This window comes from Trachypithecus francoisi, unplaced genomic scaffold (assembly GCF_009764315.1).
Source record: "Trachypithecus francoisi isolate TF-2019V2 unplaced genomic scaffold, Tfra_2.0 Lachesis_group18, whole genome shotgun sequence".
Classification (NCBI taxonomy): Eukaryota; Metazoa; Chordata; class Mammalia; order Primates; family Cercopithecidae; genus Trachypithecus; species Trachypithecus francoisi.
Window position 1 is genome coordinate 40089175 of NW_022681463.1, and position 24105 is coordinate 40113279.

At 39.3% G+C, this 24105-nt stretch overlaps 1 protein-coding gene across 18 annotated transcripts in view; it reads right to left on the bottom strand.

Annotated features, from left to right (window-relative positions):
* The window catches only part of LMO7 (LIM domain 7), a 223679-nt gene that overhangs the window by 40574 nt on the left and 159000 nt on the right, over positions 1-24105 (bottom strand). For 9 of the 18 annotated variants that reach the window (XM_033177528.1, XM_033177526.1, XM_033177524.1 and 6 more), the window contains 8 exons: positions 20555-20753; positions 16561-16813; positions 15346-15627; positions 14839-15042; positions 12904-13623; positions 11889-11918; positions 3516-3633; positions 1253-1395 (listed from right to left, as the gene is read on the bottom strand). In XM_033177528.1, coding sequence (XP_033033419.1) covers positions 1253-1395; positions 3516-3633; positions 11889-11918; positions 12904-13623; positions 14839-15042; positions 15346-15627; positions 16561-16813; positions 20555-20753 — 1949 coding nt within the window. The remainder of the gene's footprint in view (positions 1-1252; positions 1396-3515; positions 3634-11888; positions 11919-12903; positions 13624-14838; positions 15043-15345; positions 15628-16560; positions 16814-20554; positions 20754-24105) is intronic. The other 9 variants (XM_033177530.1, XM_033177529.1, XM_033177535.1 and 6 more) reach the window with 4 other exon arrangements.

A 24105-nucleotide genomic window follows, 5' to 3' on the forward strand; every position in this document is an offset into this window, starting at 1 on the left:
GGCTAGTTTTTGTATTTTTAGTAGAGACGGGGTTTCACTGTGTTAGCCAGGATGGTCTCGATCTCCTGACCTCGTGATCCGCCCGTCTCGGCCTCCCAAAGTGCTGGGATTACAGGCTTGAGCCACCGCGCCCGGCCAACTTGACTTCTTTAATTAAGAAGGTTCTCAAATACTTCACTGGGATATTAATTGTAAAGAGATTTTCAATAAAACAAGGAAATGTTAATAAAGGATTATTCACAAAATTTTATCTACAAGCTTATAACTTTCAAAATTAAAACACTGTAAATATCATGATTGACAACCAACTTGAACCTTCCAAAGTCGTGGATTAATTGACAGCCTTGTGAGGATATTTTCCTGCAAAAATTTATAATAATTTAGTAAAAATAAAAGATTACAAAAGACCCAGGCTTTTGTGGAGATAAAACTAGTGTATGATTTCATATAGCTTGACAGAACTTGTAAGAACAATTACTAGGGATTAAAGTCACCATTCGTATTTATGGAAAGGCTCACGAAACACCCTCATCTCTCACATTTGGAAAGGAATACCCACTCCCAAGCTAACTGAATTGCATCCAAGTGAATGCAACTGCTTATCATTCGCTTTTAGGGCAGAAAGCAGCTTTGTTTCGTTTCACCTGGTAGCGTATTTCCTTTTTGACATTATTCTAAAAGCATATTTTCCTTCTCCTTGACCTGTAAATATCCTAATATTTCACAGAATAATGAATGCTTTACAGGCAAGTTTAAATTTGACCTTTATACTGTTATGCTGCAATGCAAAGAGTAAGTAAAATACACACAATTATGTTTATTAAAACTTTAAAATATAATGAATTGCACTATTAAACATGAAAAAGAACTTTGTTATGTTTTACACAATTTAGTTAAAAGTAAGCTGATTTTATTGGAAGATCTCATTCCTTAATTCACTTAAGAGTATAAAGCAGTGTATTTCCTGCACCAAACATAGCCAACACCATCCAATTCTGCATGTGAATGTGCAATGAGAGAAGAAATAATGAACACCTATTTTAAGTCCACATTTAGTTTGTTACTCTAAGTCACTATTTCAACAATGCTTTGTTTTTTCACTGCAGACCAAAATCTTAAATGTTTCTTTGCATATTTGATTAAAGTTGAATATTAGTGGACACTTATGTCGCACTACACTTCCACAAAATACCTATTTATAACACTGGCATCTCCAACCCTGTTACAACCGAGGTGCATTCAGCAGTATTACCTGTCCTGCAGCATTTCCTTAAACGTCTTAGAGCTTCTCTCAGACTTCTCAAGTGCCTGCTTTTCAATTTCTTCCCTCTCTTCTTTTTTCTTCTGCAGATCTGAAGTGTAACTTTTTCGACGATCTTTCCATTTTGCAAGGTCCTGACAGAAAAATCACATCAGCAGGGGCACACCTGAATTTCTACACACCCTTTCTAACAACCAGAATGTGCCAGAGTATCTGATTACATCACTGAAACTATTCGCTCCAACTGGGTGCCAAGGTGCCCTAATTTTGCTTTTTATAGCCAGCGTTTCTGTACCAAGCCTTTATCTCATGTGTCTGTCTGAAAAACCTGACCTAATAAGATAGACCCCATTTTTGTTTTCCCGGAAAGTATCTGCCTCATTGCACACTTCACAAAGAATGCTAAATGCTTGTAATTAGGTGACAGTTAGATAGATCAGGAACTGTTTCCAATTCGTTTTCATCTCACTCCAAAAACCTGGCTGTTCTGCGAAACAACATGTTTCACTGTTAAGGCCGAAACAGAAACGCGATTGTGATGGTTAAGCGCAGATGCACAGTCTGTCTTTTATTTCACAAACAGAGTTCAGTCCCTACTTTGAGGCAGGCCTAAGTGTAGGAACTATTAATACAACATGCATAGGGCGGGGTTCCCCTCAAGAAACTCTCAGTCTACAGGGGAGAGTCAGATATATAAATAAAAGTTCAGTAACAAGTGTGACAGGATTGCATGAGACAGTGGGTCCCTAAGGAGACCATGGGTCTGGTTCCACCTCCGGAAGGGGAGGCTTTGGAAAGGCTTTAACTGGGAAGGCGAGACTTGAGTATGTGATTTCAGAAGGGTTAAATCCTCCTAGGTCAGGGCAATAAGGAACATGCGGCAGGAACAAACCAACACCTGTCCCCCATATCCCCAGGAACGTTAAGTCTAACCTTGCTGGGTGACCCCAGGGACAATCAACCTAATTCAGCTTTTCAATTCTCCCCAGAAACCTAGGCTGGTTCTGAAACCCAGAGGGCTAAGACATTTTGCAAGGTATAAAGTTTTCCATGTCTTCAAAATAGAGAACTGCTAGGAACCGTTAGTGGCATTCCAGTCCAAACAGAAGCACATTCAAGGTCTCAGTCAAAAGCGAATTTCACCCCCAGGGCATGCAAAGTACATTTGGTTTATACCCCTTGCAAGCCCACAGAGCCACTCCTGCTTTAAAAACAGCCTGCGACCAATATGAACTCCTTCCAGAAAGAACAAAAGCAATGCGCATTTAGTCCTACAGCATAACTGGCATGAATTTTTATCTGATCTAACCTAACAGATAAGCCCTTAATACTTACTTTCACAGCAGAAAATTCACCATGTATTTTGGCAAAGTGATATTGAATTACTGTTTCTTGACAATTAAATTGAGTTCCCAATTAAAAGAGGCACCAGAATTTAGAAAGGTAGCCAGGGCAGAGGTTTCTTCATTTCAGAGACTATTAATTCCTTTGAAAATTAAGATTTACTTTGACTCCTTTGTTCATGCTATTGCTCAACTCTCACCATAAAGTTGTCCTCAAATTTCTTTGGGTTTGCTCTGATAGTTTGCCTACTGTATTTCTTTGCATTTCTTCAGTTTATCACAATTACTCTATTCAAAAAAATGGTCAAGCTTTTTTTCTTCAGGATCAAAACTAAAGAGTAAGTCTGTATCTATATAAACACTTGGATATATGTCAGCTCTGCAAAAACATTTCATTTTGATTCATACTATTGACTTCTTCAGCCAAAATATTGTTCTGAGTTATATTACTTATTTCTCCCCAAATCTCCCTAATTAACTGTTAATTACTAACCCTTTTCATCTTTCCTTACTGATGCCAAGGTCTCTGCCAGAACCCTGTTCCTCTTCTCTCCCTAAGCTTTGGCCAGGTCTTTCCCATCAGAAGTATAGGTAATGTGCATATCCCAAATTCAACCACCAAAACAAGTAAATAAGTTCACTATACTGCAAGGAAGCAATTCACATTTTTGAGAACTCAGAGAATATTAGAAAATAAACATTCAGGTATATTTTTCACAATGGCCTTTAAAATATGCAACAATAATAGAAAAAAAAGGTTTGAAAATCTTTGTAAAGGAAGTTGGTCACATTTTATATAGAACTGAATTCTGTAATAGCAAGGAAAATGGTCTTGGGTATATAGACTTTAAGAGAAGCAAAGAAAAGTCAAACAAATACACTCTCCCTCCCGCTACCCCCAAAATACTCACATCCTGCCATTTCTGATCTTGTTCTTTTAATTGTGATTTTATTTTCTGCATCTCCTCATAACGCAGCTGACGCAAGTTTTGAACATCCTCTGCACTGACATCACTCATGGACTTACTCCTACAACAAAAAGACTCATGGTTACTACAGAAGTTCACATGACCAGACTTAGGGGTTAAACTGAGGTTGGACTTATATTTGGAAATTCCACCTAAATTTCTACCTAGACACTTCAGTGATAGTGTCACAGAAGTAGCGATACAGAGATAAATGGTGTTTTTCCAAAACTCAGAAACAAGAGCCTAGCACTCGAGTGTGAATTTTTTTACAAAATGGCTAGATTAGCCTTACACAAGTCTCAAAAAAACTCCCCAAGGTTCATATTTAAAGAGGTCAATGCATAAAAGGATTACTTGAGGAAAAAAATAGTCACTCTCTTTATTTTCTATCTCCTTCAAAAATAATCTGTTGAGGTTTGGCTGCCTTTTCTGGGCACTCATTAATAATTTAATGTTTACCTGATTTTTTTCTCCTCAAGTTCAATACCATGAATAAATGTGCTGCTGATTCTAAAAGATTCTATAAGATCTGCCCTACCAGTGCACTAGACTTGTTCTCAAAGCACCACAGGTAGTTTCTAATAGTCCTTTATAATTACCTCTATAACCCTCTTCTTCTATTAGGGCAACTTGCATGCATTCAACTTGTAACACAAGGATGGACTGAGGTTAAGCTTTGGAAGAGCTCAATACACAGTAGAAACCAATGAACCGAGTGGCATGTTGCGCACAGGTACATGTATGCTCTCTACATGCACATAACCAAGAGCCGAGTAAACTATACCAGAGGGGAGAGAGAGATTGAGGGTGGTCTCAAGAAAAGGGAGAGGTCAGATCTAAATACTGAGGAGCAAGTAGGAATGCGAGAAAGAGCCTTTGAAGCTCTTTCCTACTGATCTTTTATACTGCACTCCTGACTTTATTTAAGTAACTGTACACCTCCTGCCTGGGCATCTAAATTTTGCCTTCCAAGATGTTGCCATCATTATTTCTTTTAAAGCATGTTTGCTCCTAGCTGTTCAGGAATTCCTAGCTTAGCCAGCTCATGGAATTATAATTTCTAAACGATTCCCAATTCCATAATTAAGGAACCAGTCCTTCCTTTGACTCATTTCCAATTGCTTCTTGAATAAATATTTCTGCATGGATATCCCCTAGGCACTTCTTCCATTGGCAAAGGACTGATTAAAATAATATCTAGAAGGGATTTTGTAAACTGTAACTCACTAAATGCATGGTTATTGTTGATGTGACCAAGCTCAATCTTGTCCCCAAACCTGCTTTTCCTCTTGTGATTACTAATGTTGCTACCTGCCCTCCAGTCATCCACATTTGAAACCTAAGAACCACTTTGCACCTTTGTTTCTCCCTTCTCCCCACTTTCCATTAGTTATCAAGTCCTTTCATTCAGTGTCTCTTTCTTTCCATCCCTATTGCCAACACCCTAGATCAGAGTACAGTCAACTCACCTAGACTTCCAAAATGGCTTCCTGAATTAATACCCAACCTCCAGTTTCAACAAACATCTTTCCTAAACTATTTCCTCTGATTCAAAAGCCCTTTACCAGTATATCTAACTTCTTAATTGCCATTCATACCTCAGGACCTGCGGACAGGCATTTCCAACTTCCTATTCATTCTCCACTTGGAAGTCTAATAGGCCTCAGGTTTGTCACAAAAAAACCTGATTGTCCCCTTCATAACCTGCTCAGCTCTCACTCTCCTTGTATCAGTAAAGGTCACCTCTATCCTTCCCAACATTAGGGCACACATCTTTGAGTCATCCCAGATTCCTTTCTTTCTCTCATATACTGTAACTTGTCCCATCAGTAAATCCTGTCCCTCTGCCTTCTAAATGTATCTAGAACACAATCACTTCTTACCACCTCCACCATTACACCCTGATCCAAGTGACTCCTACCTGGATGATTACAATTATTACAATAATCACATCTACTACCTGGATTATAACAATTATTACATCATCTCCTACCCAGATTATTACAATTATTATAATAATCACATCACATCACCCACCTGGATTACAACAGCTTCCTTGCTTCCACCCCTTCCTACCCAACAGCAGCCAGACAGGTCCTTTCAGACTGCACTCAGATCACAGTACACCTCTGCTCAGCACCCACTACTTTCTTCCCATTTCATTAGAGTTAAATTAAAGACAGGTTCTTCCAAAACCTAAGAGGTCTGCCATCCCTGGTTCCTACTACCTCTCTGTGCTCATCGGCACCATGCCCCCACTCCCTCTGCTCCAGCCAACTGGCCTCCCTGCCCTGCTCACACCTCCTGCTTTCCCCTCTGCTCTTCAATCTGCCTGGAATGCTCTTCACCCAGATATCTACATAGCTCCTCTCTCACTTCCAGGCATCTGCTTAAATGTGCCCTCTGTGTTTCCTTCTCTGACCACCCTACCAGAAACAATAAATGCCCCTCTCCCCTGACCCATCCTGTCCCTAGTCCTTTCTCCTTCATATCATTTCTCGCCATCATGTACATTTATTTACATATCACTTGCCTTGCCCTATAAGATTATAAAGCAGGAATTTTCTGATTTGCCTGCTGGTATATCACCTGTACCTGAAGGGGAGCCCAGCCTGCAGTAGGTGCTTGATAAATGTGTTAAATTAATGATCTAAGATAATATTCAGCACTTTGATGAAGTCTTCCCAGCTCACCCATATCAAAGCTGCCCTGTCCCTTCTCTCAACCCCTCTACTGCTTCAGCTACACCTTTATCATGGTACTGAACCCTCAGCCTTATGTCTGTTACAGTGCATGTGTGTCTGTGTGTGCACGTGCATGCTTGGATTCTCTTCCTCACAAGTCGTGTGTTGCTTAGGAGGAAAACTTATTAGCAGCACAAGGCATGCAGGATATACTCATTCAATGTCTGTGGTAAGAATGAGGTAGGTTTCCTAACATTTAATCAAGTAAAATTTACTATACTTAAAATGTTTCTAATTCTTTTTGTAAGATTATTATGGCTATCCACAGTTCTATGAAGAAAATTCTACAGGACTTATTAAGGACTATTAAGGAATAAATTATATCGAGAGACTATATGAGGACATATATGAATATAGATGGATCTATTAATGTAATATATCTAACTAGGTATGACTAGTTATAAAACTGATTTGTGTGAATTTGAGAATATAAATTCACGTAAGTCACACTGTGAAGAATGAGGCTATTTGAACTAATACTATGATAGACTCACTAAGGGGAGGCAGGACAAATTTTTCAAGAACCAGGCATGAGGGCTATCTAGACACTCAACACATGAGATTACATAAACTCCAGGACAAACAACAAAAAAGAGGATGCTAAAAGTTTAATAATCTTTTGATGGAAGGAAGGCTAGAAGGCCCAGCAGCTCCCAGGGTTGCTCTCCTTTGGCCCTAATCCTTCTACACCATGCAATGCTAAGGTGTCTTCCCGTGAAATGTGCTTCTCAAGGGCAGAGGCTGCATCCTCCTCCTGGGTGTCCCCAACACAGAGCAAAGCCTGGCACACAGGCAGTCCTTAATGTGAACAAAGTGAACCAAATACACTCTGGAGTAGGCAAGACCCTGTGTAAGGCAGGAATGTGAGCACAGTTCACTCCCTAGGGTAAAAAAAGGTTACCCACATTGAGCCTGCACACATTGTATAGTAGCTGGAGCCAGGCACCGCAACGAGCCAGGAGGGGAGGGCTGCAGGCCCAGCCGTGGTGCCAGTTTTCACCCCACCCTAACACACATCAGTTCACTTCTGAGCTCCCATTTCTCACCTGCTAAGTGAGGAAGGGATTGTTATGAGAACTGGATTTGACTGTGTGGGTTGCATTTTTAAAACCTTCTGGGCCATATACTAATTCTCACTAAAGCGAACATGATTGTTTGGGATCTCCCAAAAGCTAACTCTCCAAGCTGCTTCAAATCAGAGAGGTCACTCCAGACCACAGTGATAAAATCCAGAACTTTTGTAGTAGAGGAAGGAGTCTCTCAGGCCAGATCACAAAGAATTCTTCCTTCCCTTATCAGCATTAATGGCATAATACTCAGCTTCTGAGGGCTTACTGTGTGTGCCAGCAACCTCGCCAAGCAGTCTACGTGAATTATCTCAAAGGCAAAGCCCTAGTCCGGTTCTACCACTCACAAGCCACATGTCCTTGGGAAAGCTGTAATATTTGTTTCTCTATCTCCACATCCCTATCTGTCGGCCTCACAGATTTGAGATAAGTACCAGAGATAGCATCAGGAAAATTGTTTGGGAAAACTATGAAGGATTGCGCGGCTCTAGTATGTTGTGTTGAATGAAGGATGATTAACTGGCAAATCACATCATATGTCTCTTACAAGTCCTGCTTCATTTGTATTTCCTTATTTGGAAAGGCTCCAATTTAGAACTGCAACTGGAGTTTTTCCAAAAAATACAGATATAGCATCTTGCCTTTCTGTTGAACAGAATTTTTTTAAAATAGCATTTAGAAGGAAAAAGAGGAAGTTTAAGGAAGAAGTTGTCAATCATAAACAAGGTTGCTAAAGTCTCACTCTCTTCTCCCACTATGCAGGTTGCCTACTATGCTCCTGGCACTTCTTGGCTAGTTTTAAGGTGTTTCCTTTTAGAACTCACTTCCAGGAACTTTGCAGGTGAAAACCTAAGGAGTAATGGATTAAAAAGGACCAGAATGTGGCAAATATTCTCAAATATAAAATCATGGATAGACTTATACAGCAAACAGAAATTACATGATACTGGGGTTAAGGTTCCCCAGCTTTTGGCGGGAGACAGGAATATACTGATTTATGTACCTCTGAGTGTATTTCCATTAGGTACTACAGGAATTCTCTGAAGAGCAATCAATGCTAAAACTTGGGCAAGAGGCTTTGGAACTACCATACACTAGAATAAAAAGGCAATGTGATGAAGATTTTTCATTTACTGTATACTCTCAGTGAGGGTTCCTCAGTAGCACCACTACTGACATTTTGGGGTAAGAAAACTGTTGTAGGCACTCCTGTGTACTGTAGGACATTTAGCAGCATCTCTGGCTACGAAGGCACTAGTTGCCAGTAGCGCACACACCCCCACCCACCCAATGGGACAATAAAAAACGCCTCCAGACATTGCCAAATGTCTCCTGGGGGTGGAGGGAAATCCCTAGAAATAACTGACATTGGCTTTTTTTCCCCTTTCTTTTTTGCTGTCATAAGCCTTTATAATTCTACAGAATCTTTTGGCCAAACCCATAAGTGAAATGTAGGTGACTTAATTGTCTTTTGTTACAACTTCATGTGAAATCAGTGTTCACTTCCTATTAACACTGGCAACAGATTCAACAGCTTAATCACATACAAGATTATTTCTACATATTCTTACAACAAATTTTGTCGTAAATTGCTTCTGCCAAAACACATGACCAAATTTTCAAGTTTCATGAAACCATACAGACATAAATCCATGCAAGATAAAAGTGCATAGAAGAAATGACTACCACACACAAAGCATCTTAAAAACAAACAAGCAAACTGACAGGTGTTAAATGCCAAATAAAAAGCAAGCCAGAAATTAACAGTCTCAGACTTCAAAAGATACTGCACATTTCTCTTTAACCCAGTCCTCACAAAAAAGAAAGCATTCATGTTATAGGCAGTTATTTTTCAATGACAGCATGTTGAGCCATAATGGTTTTCCAGGTAACTATGCCAAGCTTGACAACGAACATTATGTTCAGAGAAATATCACCCAGCATAAACATGAAACAGGTTCTAGATTAAAAGCCTACACTTAATCCAATTTAAATTTCTATTTTCTTTTCACTGCAGATCTACTTAAGAAAAGTATCAGTAGGCCAGGCCTGATGGCTCACATCTGTAATCCTAACATTTTGGGAGGCCAAGGCAGGAGGAATGCTTGGTTGGGCCCAAGAGCTCAAGACCAGCCTGCCAGCCTGGGCAACATAGCAAGACTCCATATCTTTAAAAAAAAAAAAAAAAAAAAAAAAAAGCCCTGGTAACTGACAGACTATAGAGAAAAATCCTTTGTTATAGATTTGACTTAATTGACTTTGACTTCAAGTGGTCCAAAACACACTTGAGTTTTCTGAGGACACATTCATATTATAATACTTTCCATTGTTTGACACATCGTGCATTATTCAGTCTCAATTTACAGACAATCTTGCTTTATTTGTGTAGTTACCTTGGCATTGAACTGCATGCAGAACAGCCTTTAAAACAAATATTGTACTATCCGAACAACTATCTTGGGATAGAAAACATTTGCTGCTGTTAGCTCTAATCCAGAAAAATCTTTAGCTTTTCGAGTTTTGGTTTTAGGTTTCTGTCTTCTTCTCTAACTCAGTCATATAATTTATCCCTCACTACGGGGAACATACCCAGCCACTGAAATGGTTGTACATGTTGGCATTCCCAACACATACTTGTACTCTGGTTACTTGTATTCCCTTTAAGAAAAGCAACAATTTCTGAGATCTGCTTACATTATAAAGTTATATTTAATTTACAAATGAAAATTTTTCTGAAAATTACAATTCAACATGCTTAAAGCTGCAAAGAGATTGTTAATCAAGTTAAAACAGCTTTCCTATGACTTGAAAGTAGCAAATGCTTAAGCGTCATGCAGATGAGCTGGAATGGGGATAATGTGCCTTTGCATGGCACATGGAAAGCATGCAGGGACCCCGGTTTTCAAAATCAGTGGCTAACAAGTACTTGCAATTTGTTGCCTATGGTTCAGTTACACCTTTGGCATCTAGAATGGTTACACTGCTTTACGTTTAGTAGCTTCCAACATTTCTGAATTATCAAAAATTATAAAAAGCTATCAAAACTAGAGATTCTTATAGATGAAGTAAATCCTTGTAAGGGAAGACACTTAGCTACTAAGGCCTGAGCAGATTAAAACATTTTCATCCTTTAACTCTCTTCCTTTTGCTCAAACACTATTGGCCCTTAGATACACAAAGTTACAGAAGGTTTGGTGGAAAATATTAAGATACAGCCACCTTGTGATTTTGTACTAAGAATGAATAAATGATTTACTATAAATGTAGATTTTGGGCCGGGCGCGGTGGCTCAAGCCTGTAATCCCAGCACTTTGGGAGGCCGAGACGGGTGGATCACGAGGTCAGGAGATCGAGACCATCCTGGCTAACACGGTGAAACCCCGTCTCTACTAAAAATACAAAAACCAGCTGGGCGAGGTGGCGGGCGCCTGTAGTCCCAGCTACTCGGGAGGCTGAGGCAGGAGAATGGCGTAAACCCGGGAGGCGGAGCTTGCAGTGAGCTGAGATCCGGCCACTGCACTCCAGTCCGGAAGACAGAGCGAGACTCCGCCTCAAAAAAAAAAAAAAAAAAAAAAAATGTAGATTTTGCCTGTAATCCCAGCACTTTGGGAGGCTGAGGTGGATGGATCACCTGAGGTCAGGAATTTGAGACCAGCCTGACCAACCTGGTGAAACCCTGTCTCTACTAAAAATACAAAAATTAGCAGAGTGTGGTAGCATGCAACTGTAGTCCCAGCCACTCGGGAGGCTGAGACAGGAGAATTGCTTGAACCTGGGAGGTGAAAGTTGCCATGAGCCAAGATTGCGCCACTGCACTCCAGCCCAGGCGACAGAGCAAGACTCCGTCTCAAAAAAAAAAAAAAAAGTAGTTTTTGCGACAATGACATTAGAAATTAAGAAGATTTTTGCAGTTTTTGAAGGTCAATTTTGCACCATAAACATAGCCATATTATACCTTTTTTTCCTAATCAGGAATCTTGAAAATATAATACTTCCACATACCACCTAGGGAAGATTAACGCATCCCTACTAATGAAGTTCCCAGTGGGCTGATTATATGGATAATGTCAACTGGGTGTATTCTAAACTTGAAGTAAATGCTAATATTCTTTTTCCATCACTGATTTTCTAAAATGTAGTAACTTGGGCTTTAGCATCCATAAATCAGAATTTTAGTCCAAGTAGCAACCAAATACCAAAATACATATACCTAAACTTAGGCAAGTGCTTTTGTTACTTTCAATCAACTCACTAAATATTTAAAAAGGAAAAAAGAAGGGATGGAGCTAAAGTTTAAATTTTTAATAAAACAATTTTCTCATGCACTGGGCACCAAGACACAGAAATATTGTCATTAGATTGCAAAACAAACATTTCCCATTAAAAAAATCTCATGCACAGCACACAACATCCCCATTTAGTGACATGCCATGCCAGAAATACAGTAAATTATACAAAGAACAAACAATAGGCACAGATTTTTTACTGTGAACCACATAACTTACCCATTCTCACCATAAATCTTTTGAAAGAGTCTAAGAAACCAGAAAATCAAAAATTAAAAAGTCATTTTTCCCAGTTATATTAGTTTCTAAACATTTAATGTCTTTCACTTAAGAATCTAATTGGAAACGGACAAATCTCAAAAGGTCACTTCTTCCATCACATTCTTGATCATGTCTCAAGTTCGCATCAATTTCCTATCTCAGGAAATTCAGATTAAGCAAAATGAAGAATTTCCTCAATTTACTCTGAGCTAACAAATCCATAAGAAAAGGCTTCCCATTGTCAGGAACTGTTAAGTTAGATTTGGATCCTTTAATTTTATTCAACCTAATCAGATTTGTCCATCCCTAAGTTCCACAAACCGAACATTCATCAAAAAGGCAAGTTGCATCATACAAACTATCAAAATGGCCATGATTACATACACACAAAATTCAGCAGACAACAAATATCATTCATGCATTTTAACATCAATGTTTACACTGAACTTTATAAATAAAAATAAGTTACAAATGATAGTCCAAGAAACCTAGGCCAAAAAAAATTTAAGTCAAATGAAATTTGCAATGCCATATTTTCAGGGAAAATTTTACCACCCAAAAAAATCAGACACTCTAAAATGTGAGCAACACATAAAACCAAACTATCACCAGACTGTTACAGAAATGCCTGAACATGAGAAGTCCAGAAATATAAGTTGGAAAACATTTTTATGAAACTTCATATTGGTGAATAGTACCACAGTACTGCTTAAGTCAAAGGCAATGTTTATGTATATGCAGTCTTAAACAAGTTATTTAGAGGCCTAAATAAGTTATTTAGAGACACGCAAATATGGAATTGCACTTTTTCTACAAAATGAGCGTTTTTCAAAGCAAATTAAGTTTTATGGGATGCTTCAAAATGGCACGTGACATGCAGAGTTGAGCAATATGATGAGCTGCTTTCTTGCATGAGAAAAGTTACACAAGATCATCCATTACAAGCAAAATCCTTGCAGAAACACACTCTGACCTCTCCACCATCAGCCTTTTCTTGTGCCTAAGTCTGCTGGCCTCCCGGATGGCCTCCCATCTCTGCAAGTCGGCCTCACTGCAGGGGCCAGGGGTGAAACTGACGGGAGGCACGGTAGTTCCCAATTTCCAGGACTGAATCTTACGTGTCAGCATGTCATCTTTCTTCTGCCGATATGAAGGAACTAATATTCTACAGCTATTACTTTTTTCTTTGGATGGGCATGTCCTTTCAAGTACACAGAGAAATTTTGCTTGAATTTCTGGAGGAAGAGTCCAGGGTTCGGGGAAAGGGACTGGGTGGTATCTATCTGGAGCCCCGGACAGCGGTACTTCTTTCTTCTGTGCTGGAATTCGGCGAACAATCATATCATCTTTTTCCAAATCCGGAAGTACAAGTTCACCTTCTCTACACTGTAAAATTATATCTCGTTCTACAGAATCATCTTGCTCAGAGAACTTTCTAAAGTCTTCAAAAGCTCGGAGAACATATGGATTTGCATGGAAAGCCCCAGTCTTTCTGACAAAGAAATCATCATTCTCTAAGTCAGGATCCAGGGCCGCCATCTCCAGGTCATCTCTTCTATAGCCCGGTGCATAAGAGAGATTCTTCCTGCGGGTTATGAGCCTTGGGCCAGAAGTGGGATCAATTTTAGTATGTGTTTCAGAAGACAAGATGTCATCAGAGTATGTTTGGAGGGCCTGAAGCAGTAAAAACTGACTGATGCACAGAGAGGAAAAATGAAAGAGAATCTTATTAAGTTTGGGGAGAAAAGGTAATTAGCAGATCGACTAGCCAAAGGTAAGTAGCAGACCAACTAGCCAGTTACTGAGGATAAATTATTTTAGAGGACCACTGGGGGACTCTTGCTAGGAATAGACTAGCATTTAATGCAACACCCATGACTTTCCTAGATACTCTCTAAAGAAATAAGAGCAGAGCATACTTCTCAGGAAAGCTGGGCACCATAGAGGCCATGGATGGAGCTGGAGTATAGACTAAGTACCCCTCCCAGGCACACATAAAAGCCACTCCTTGGTACCCTTTTTTCTTTTCTTTTCTTTTTTTTTTTTTTTTTTTTTCAGACAGAGTTTTGCTCTGTCCCCCAGGCTGAGTGCAGTGGTGCAATCTCAGCTCACTGCAGCCTCTGCCTCCTGGGTTCATGCAATTCATCTCCCTCAGCCTTCCGAGTAGCTGGGATTAGAGGTGCCCCCTACCATGCCTGGTTAATTTTTGTATTTTTAGTACAGACAAGGTTTCACCATTTTAGCCAAGCTGGTCTCAAACTCCTGACCTCAAGTGATCCACTTGCCCCGGTCTCCCAAAGCGCTGGGATTCCAGGCATAAGCCACTGTGTTTGGCCCCTGGTACCCCTCATTCCATTTGCCACCATGTCTAAGTGCCCCCTGAAGAAGAAGGAATAATCTTTGAAAGTTTCACAAGTTGGGCATCATGCACTTTATGCAATAGGTATATGTAATCAGCCGGAAAAAGAGAAAATAAATTGCTCTTAAGTTTTATAAAAGAGCTCAAGGAATCTTTCCTTGGCATTTTCCCTAGACTTGCCCTTCCCAGACTCTACCTGAAAGTTATTTCCTTGTTCCACATCTCCACACACAGCAAAACTGTAAAATTAGGTAAACTTTCTAACAAGACTTTTTGAACTGGCTTTTCAACAAAACTGCCACATGTAAATATATCCTGTCTCACACATTATTGTGCTAAAGAAGAATGTTGAATCCTACAGACTTCCAAGCTGATGTAGTTGCACAGAAAGCAGCATGTTATACATTACGCTTTTGTACTAAGTCCACTAAATGAGTCAGGTTTCCTGATTCAATGCAATCAGGTCCCAGGTTAATGGAGCAGCAGAAGCGGGCAGAGGGGTGTCTGAGGCCAGACCCCCAGCAGGCAGGCTCATGCAGACAGGGGCACCTGGGGTCATCCGAAGCACTACTGCTTCTCCTGGCTGCATGGGAGTCCGGTGATTTTACAGCCCGTTTGGTAGCTAATTCCAGCAAGAGTGAAGGTCTTTGGCAGTTGCCATCTAGCCTACACTCTGCTTTTTGTGCTCTACTAAAAACGGTGGTGCTTCTGTCAGAACCTGAGTCCTCATCCTCAGAATCTGAATTCCTTCTACTGTGAGTGACATGAAGAAAAGAAGGGAGGAGGGAATGAGACAAAGAATTGGAGAAAAACAGAACTACTAAAAATAATGCCATGCTACGACTATGTATGGAACAGGGCTTTTTAAGATCTAGATCCTCAGGTTTAAATTTAAACAGAAATTCATTTCCATTATATAGGTTCTGTAGACACTAGAGAACTAATTAGACTTTCTCTCTCTCTCTTATTATTATTATTATAAAAAACATGCACATAGAACCCCAGCTGGGGTACTGAATGTACAATGGTATAATAGAAACATGCACAACGACAAACCTGAATCCCTGAAATTCTTTATACCATGGCTTATAAGTTTCCCTTTTTATTCTTTTCCAGTTCACATCTTCTGGGGTCCAACATTTGGGAAGAAACTGATCAAAAGCATTCCCTGGGTTTGGTATGACTGGACTGAGCTTGCGTACATAAAGATCATCCTTTACAATGTTGGGTATGCTTCTTGTCTTTGCTTTTTCCTCTTCCAAATAACAAGAGGACTTTGAAGTTCCTTGTACAGTTGGCCAGTTCTCCATATTGGTGCCCCAAATCCTCCTCTGATTACTGTTCAAAACATCCAACTGGTTAAGACACTGTATGAGCATTTGTGACACAACACACAAACGGCATGCTTTCTGGTTCACAAAGTTTACACCACTGTGAACAAAGCAAATTAGTTCCCATTCTCATCACCACCACAACTCCTAGGACAAATTTATTATAACAGCATCTCATTTTAATTCAAGGATAGCTAGATACACATGGGCCAAAGATACTTCATTAGAAGCTGTGTTAAAAGAAAGAGGCACATAACAATTTGGGGTGTTACTTTCTGAATTAAAATCAGCAGCATGATAGACAGCCGGATCCAGGACAAGTATTTCTGACCTCGTCAGTCCATACAGCCCCATGGCGAACATATCAGCAGGAGAAAATATTGGCGGACAAGAATTAGGAGAGGTGATTTTCGAGATGAAATTCTGGGGCCTCTTTTTCACTTGGAATCTACGGTTGGCTAAGTCATCCAAAACTATGTCAGGAAACCTTCGTTCATCCTCAGAGGCCGAACCACTTTCAAAACCATACGCCTCCCCATGAGAGGAAGCTGGATTTGCAAAAACACACTCTGTTCTGCTAATTTGCTGAGAAATTAAAGGATTCTTTTCATGTCCACTAAGATCAATCAAAAAAGGAGAAACATTACATGGCAGGGCTCATCATGAACAATATAAATTATCTGGTAAGCTGAAAAATACCAATAAACTGAAGTCATGCATCTAAAAAAAGACCTAGCAAATCACATGCTGACATTCTAAAACAGAAGAAATGGCTTCAAGATATGTATAACTAAAAATAGAGGGATGAAAAATATTCTCACAAGTCAAGCTTAATATATGATCTATGAAACACATTTAAGAGCCATTCTTTTTACCACATTTAACATCCCACCACATTCGAAACACATACGAAACTCAATAATCACACCCATTTCAGTACCTCGAAAATGTTCCATCTGCTTCTGTATAAACCGGGCTTGCCCAGCTTCTTCTGTTATCCTCATGTTTGTCCGGCTTTTTCTTCCTCAGAGGTGCTGGTACATAGGATGGCTGTCTACTTTTGTTGGGTAAAAAACGATTGAAGGGTAACGCAGTCTTTGGCTCAACAGCTGAAATCCTTCGATACGACATATCATCTTTATTATAATCTTGCATCTTGAATGTAAATTCCAAATCTGTGTCACTTTCAAAACCTATAAAGGAGGCACAAGAATTTGCTTTACTCTCCAGATTATTCGCCTAACTGAAACCCACACAGTGCGCCTGCTTTGTCTTTCCCTTAGAAACCCAGTGCTGCCACTGCTAACTGCAGGGAATATTTTTAGAAATTTGTCACGAAGTTGTGATAAGATCCATTAGGAGGAACTTGCTTTGCATACTGGAGGCACATGCAGTACATTCTTTTGCTGTTGTAGGCTCTAAGCAGAAAACGTCCTGTTTTACTAGTGAGCCCCTTTTCTTCTCAATCTCTGTCTCCATGATTTTCCATAAGATTTGTTGATGTAATACCTAGAAATAAAATCTAGCAATGGAGTCACAGATACTTAAAACAACATGCAAAAGTAATTCTAGGGGAACTCAGTAATTTAAAATAAGGCATGCAGCTATCTACAATATATATGTGAGGGGAGAGATCAGGAAGGATGTAGAAAGAGAAGCAAAACAACAACAAGTTTGTAAAGGGTCTGGATAGATCCGATGAACCAGAATCAGATATTAAATATGAGGTTGGACTGGATGACTTCTAAAGTTCCAAAGGAATCTCAAGTCTTATGCCCAAATGAGAGCACAGAACTCACAGTTTCTTCTGAGTGGCCATGGAAATTATACTGGGAACCTTGTATTATGATTCAAAATCATTTAGACACAAATTCAAAAGAACACCCTTTGATACACCTCAAGGTCAGATAGATACAAATAGTAATCTGCTTTCTTAAAAGAAGAATAATAAATCTACTCTTTTAAAGACAAAGGAAGAAAAGGGGAGAGAACAACACTACAGATCCAAGCCAAGTTGTCTCTCTTTCCCACCCTTCTTCTCTTCCTGCCTCCTGTGCATTTATAAAGGTTTGGAAGTGTTACTTGCTTCTCACCCGGGTTCTCTCCGGGCCTGGCTGTGCACAGCGCCTGACAGCTACAAGCTCTCAGCAGGTAGAGCACCTGCAGGGTTAACCTGAGTTAAAGGCAGTCTCTTCCCCTCCCTCCTGCCTGGCAGGAAGCTACAGTAAATAACACTGAGAACAGTCTACAGGAAGTTGCTTAACATACAGCTGTGAGACAGGGACACGGTAAAAGGAGAGTAGAGTCTTAGTAAAAGAGAGAAAGTAAACGCAGCTATGACCATGAGGGGTAGTAGTCAATCAACTGGTGCTTTCTTTTTACCACCTTCTAAAAAATTAGACATTTATCTCTCATTTCCAATAAGTATATCAATTACTCTTGCCAAAATCTATACATGTGGAATTTTAAAGTCATAGACTTTTTAGTCTTTTTTTTTATTTTACTTTTTAAGATAAGTCTTTTTTTAGCCCAGTACAGTACCTGCAGATAATTTCCCCCCCCAAATATCATTCTTGATATGAGTTTTCATGTAAAACTAGAGAATGTGACATTGCAATTTTGTTATCCTAAAAATATTACCCTGTATTGGCCGGGCGCGGTGGCTCAAGCCTGTAATCCCAGCACTTTGGGAGGCCGAGGCGGGTGGATCACAAGGTCAGGAGATCGAGACCCTCCTGGCTAACACCGTGAAACCCCGTCTCTACTAAAAATACAAAAAAAACTAGCCGGGCGCGGTGGCGGGCACCTGTAGTCCCAGCTACTCGGAGGCTGAGGCGGGAGAATGGCGGGAACCCGGGAGGCGGAGCTTGCAGTGAGCCGAGATTGCGCCACTGCACTCCAGCCTGGGCGACAGAGCGAGACTCCATCTCAAAAAAAAAAAAAAAAAAAAAAATATTACCCTGTATTATAGTGCTCATCAATTTAGGACTACAATCTAGAGGGTAGCAGTAGAATTTTAACACGCTGATCACAAAAGAGTTTCATCATCCAGGTGCCTCCATCCCAGGCTTTTTTTCCCTGCTTAGTTGTAATTTCCAAGACTTCACTTCCACACTCTTCAAACAAGGTCTGCAGCCCCATTTCCAAGATCAGAAAGGAATGTGACAGTAGCCCTCTGCTTTTGGTTACATGGACAGGTGTCTATTCCAACTAGGATCTGAGAAGACGCCTTAGATTCCACACTGCTGGGTGGGCCACTGCATCTGAACTGACCGAAGCCTACATATACCCACATGCCCTCTATCTTTTCCCCTTTTATTCCTTGGCTAGATATAAATTCCATCATTACATGGAGTAGGTTCTTCAGTCAGGGCAAAGAAATACAGCGGGTTCAGAATTTCAGCCTCTGCTTTTACAGCTTTAACCACTCAGATGAATCACATACTCAGATTCATTTCCTTAAACGTATTGGAATCGTCATCTAGGCTATGAATCTGTCACACCTTGACAGCAAACAGCCAATATATGTGGCAGTAATTACAAAGGTGAATGCTTAAATAGCCTTTCACACTTTTTATTTTTAAAAACTACTACTCTAAAAGATAAAGCATTCAGGTTTTTTGTTACCATGCTTAATAAATTGTTGATTGAAATTTTGGAAAACAAATTCACAGTATGTTGTATTTATATAAGTTTCACATCAGAAGCAAAACAAAGAATAAATTCTAGTTAATGATGTGCATACTGAAGTATTTAGGACAAGTGTAATATATTCTGAAATGCCTCAAAAAGTAAGATGATTAAATTATAACAGAGAAAGAAAGAGGGAGGGAGGGGGAGAAAGAGAAAGAGAGAGAGAGGAGAGAGAGATGGGTATAAGCCAAATCATGCATAGTAAAACATCATGGTGGAATTAGGCGACAAACACATGTGTGTTTACTGTACAATTATTTTAAGTTTGCTGATTTTTGATATTTTTGTCATAGATATGCTGGGAAAAATATCTAGAAATAGAAAAGTAATATTCCAAATACACAAGTAATGTAAAATCCCTAACAATCAAGCAGAAATTCACAGCCAGAACTCAATGTTTTCACGTTGATGTCAGTAGAATCATATAAATATTTCAAAAAAACTTTACTTGTGATTTCAATCTAATCAAATCTGAATAGCTGGAGATGTGCAGTCAGAAATTGCTGATGCTATACCCAGTAGCCACAGGAATAAGATGTGCATTGAAATAACTGAACTGACCATAAGCTTGGGATTTTGAAAGAAGGTTCCTTCCCACAACAGAATGTCTCTAATATGTTCCTTTCACACTTGCTCTGTCCTAGGTTAGCTCTGACCCTGAAAGGACAAGAGGATTTCTACCAGTATGTTAGGTGGTGGTATATTATTCAATCTACAAAGTTTAACATAATATTCTATCATGATAGATAGCAGTCATTTCTTCTCATCTATAGAAATAACTGTAAAAGTATCTCTCTTGTTTTTGCTTAAGAGAATTTTTTTAATCTTTTGAAAAAAGCCAAGGATGAAAGTTACTCAGAAAGTAGAAGATTTTTTTTTTTTTTTTGCACAATCTTATATTCCTTTCTATGTTTAGATATATCAGTTTATAGAACTCATGAACACAAATTAAGCCTGAATCTGGAGACAGAAGAGCCAGTATAGATTATCACTGATAAAACAGGTCACAATTAACTGTCACCTCCCAGTCCTTTCCAGAAATGAAACTTTTCAAAAATGAAACTATCACCATCATGAAGGAGAAAAAAATAACAAAACCCCCAGTTATACTTGAGTCTTTATGAAAATCCACTTCTAAGTGAAATTTTTGCCTAGTTTTCGCTCCATTTTTCTATTCTCTCTTGTTCCCGGTTCTCCATTGATATGCAAACAAATAAACTGACAGCCAAAACACAACACACCTTCACGCCCCCCTCTCAACGTGATATCAGAGGAGCAGCTTGTCAATGACCTCGAGCCCAAAGAGTCCAAGCTTTCAAAGGAATCTTCTCTCTTATGGTGCCTTGGAGGAGCAAGAAATTCTCCACGTTCAGGACACCAGATGTCACCGTAGCCACTGTCCCTGCCACTTCTTTTCAGGAAGCCGGAGTCTTCGAGTGCCTAAAGAAACATTTTTTAAAGAATAGTAAGTTAAATAAACTTCCAAAAAATATCATCAATCGGTTATTACTTGCTTGTTTGCCTAATTTAAATTGGGTTTCATTTGACATGTAAGGCAATGAGGTTTCTGTCGGACATAGAAAAAAGCTGATGAAAAACAGAAAATAAATTTATAATTGTTTCCCCACAACTGACACAATAAGGAGGTATTCAATACTCAAAGTAACAATAAGGAGATATTCAATATTATTTAATAAACTAGTACATATGTTCTATTCAAAAATAAGGAAAATTACTAGTTTAATGAAAGTTCATAGAGTAACATTGAAATGCTAAACTCAGTTATTACAGTTCTCTAACAATAAATGTGAAAAGAGTCAAAGAGAAAAACTAACCTTAACTTAGTCATCCAAAAGGAGATAAATCAGCAAGATTATATTCACTCTATCTCCAGGAAATATCTGTGATGGCTTATATAACATAAAACCTTAACAACTGAACTTATTTAACCCTCCCCCCAGAAAAATAAAAAGGAGCAAGTGGGCATAAATTTCACAGAATTCATGTACTCTCACTAATTACACAACCTGGTTCTAAGGTCCTGGCAGCTGGCTTATCCTTCTTGTTGAATAAAGGGAAGCATACTTGTTTGCTGACATACATAACTTATTTTCTATGGACCTAAATAAAATATTAATTTTTTATTGGCTCATATAAAGGATACACAGAAACATCGCAAATGATGTTAACTGTAGGTTTGTGAATTATATAGAACTTACTAAAGATAAGCACTTTTAACTAACATTCTTCTGTGAATGTTAGTGACAAAATATAACCTGGCTTTTTAAACATTAAGATGTAAGTAAAATTTACAAAGCCCATGGTGTAGTCCTGACTTATCGTAATCAATGAATATCTAGTAACTACAATGTTTTATATGGTGAAGATAATTTTGTCATAGTAAAAATCAGAAATGTTATTTTCAGATGAGCTTACTAATACAGAGACAATTTAAAGAACCTAGTAATTACTAACAATGAAACATATTATGTGAACCTTGATTAAGTCAAGATTCAAAATAAAAAGTGCTATGAAAAGTATCTGGAGATAAGTATGAAAGTTTTAATGTCAACTGAATATTAGATAATGGGGAATATCTAAGTTTTCTTAAATATAATAAACATTGTAGCTATACAGAAGAATATTCATATTCTTAGGAGATGCATACTGAGTATTTGGGGAGAAATACACCTGCAGTTTATATTAAAATGGTTAAGTAAAAACATAGATGGATGGGTAAACACATATGTAGGTAAAGCCAGTATGGAAAATTGTAATAATTGAACCAGATGGTGCATATCTGGGAATTTGTTATACTCTTCTTTCAATTTTTAATTATAAATATTTTCAACATATGAAAAAGCTGAATATGTTGAATATGTGAATAATTAGCAGCTGTCTCAGGCATACTTTTGATCTAATACCGTCAATTCATGATTCAATTGTTTGACAACTGTTTGGAGCACCAAAAAGGTCTAGCAGATTTCAGGGAGATTTCATGTGCTTTAGACGCCGACACCCTGGCATTAGAGTTGACATCCTGTCATGAAAATGCTAGTGCCTACCTTACATCCTGCTACTTCCAAGCAGATGGGGAAGCCAGGCCTAGTGCTGGTGCTGCCAAAATGCTTCTCAATATACAGAAAGACTTTTTAAAATTTACGTGTTTAGATCTGTCAGGTTTCTTAGACACTTAGTTGTTAAGGCCTCAGAGTTCAAAACTCAAGATAGATGTTTGACCTCATAAATGTTAAAGTTATTGATGACAGCCACTTCAGTTATAAAATAACCTTTGGCCCTGGTGCCTGGCTTTTAAGGAGGCACCCTGACAAGTCAACTAAAATGAGTCACCTCCAACTTCTAAGATGACTGAATGAGGTGCTACAACTTCCACCAATGATTTTTTAACTGGTATTTTATATAAGCTTTTAAGCATTATCCGGTTAAATGGGAAATGCCTGATGAACACATTGGTTTTGATTTTAACAGAACTGATACAAAACATATGATACAGTCACATGCCTCTAACAGCTACCCCTACTTTATTATAATGGAATGGAACCACAACCATAGTTTTATACAACATAAGGTCTTCACCTACCTCCTCTGGTTTTGAAACTGGTAACAGGAAACAGTCTTTGATAAAGCATTCCTGGCATAGACACTGTACCAGGATTATTCAACCTAAGTCAGACTGTCATTAAAAGGACCAAAGGCTATAAAGAGAACCCTAGTACAGAAGCCAAAGTCCCACACCTTTTTTTTTGTTTTGTTTTGTTTTGTTTTTTTTTTTTTTTTTTGAGGCGGAGTCTCGCTCTGTCGCCCGGACTGGAGTGCAGTGGCCGGATCTCAGCTCACTGCAAGCTCCGCCTCCCGGGTTTACGCCATTCTCCTGCCTCAGCCTCCCGAGTAGCTGGGACTACAGGCGCCCGCCACCTCGCCCGGCTAGTTTTTGTATTTTTAGTAGAGACGGGGTTTCACTGTGTTAGCCAGGATGGTCTCGATCTCCTGACCTCGTGATCCACCCGTCTCGGCCTCCCAAAGTGCTGGGATTACAGGCTTGAGCCACCGCGCCCGGCCTTGTTTTTTTTTTTTTGAGACACAGTTTTGCTCTTGTTGCCCAGGCTTGGCTCACTGCAACCTCTGCCTCCCAGGTTCAAGCGATTCTCCTGCCTCAGCCTCTCAAGTAGCTGGATTACAGGCATGTGCCACCACGCCCAGCTAATTTTGTATTTTTAGTAGAGATGGGGTTTATCCATGTTGGTCAGGCTGGTCTCGAACTCCCGACTTCGGGTGATCCGCCCGCCTCAGCCTCCCAAAGTGCTAGGATTACAGGTGTGAGCCACTGTGAGTTTTGGTTAAAACTCACATAGGTTTTAACCAAAAGTGTTATTAGCTGAAATAACTGTAAGGCAAGGTTCTCCCCATGCTCAAAGCCCCCTGAAATTCCTCCATTAGAGTCTCACTATTCTTCATTGCAGTGACCAATATGCTTACCTATCTTAGACAATTGTGCTTTATGAGGTTAGGTAATCTCTCATGAGTGTTTTCCCAACACTTAGTACAATGTGTATGCATGTTAATATCTCAGCTATTTCCTGAATTAACTTATTCAAGGAATTTGAATAGAGTGTTATTGACTCCTTACATTTTGGTGATGAACAGGAATACCTGTATCTTCTAGGCTCTATAATCCCACCTCTTGCTATAATACATGTGGCTGGGCTCAGGCAAAATTATTTAAAGATCAGGGTAGGTGCAAGCCAAGGTTATCATGTTCATCCTGGCCTAA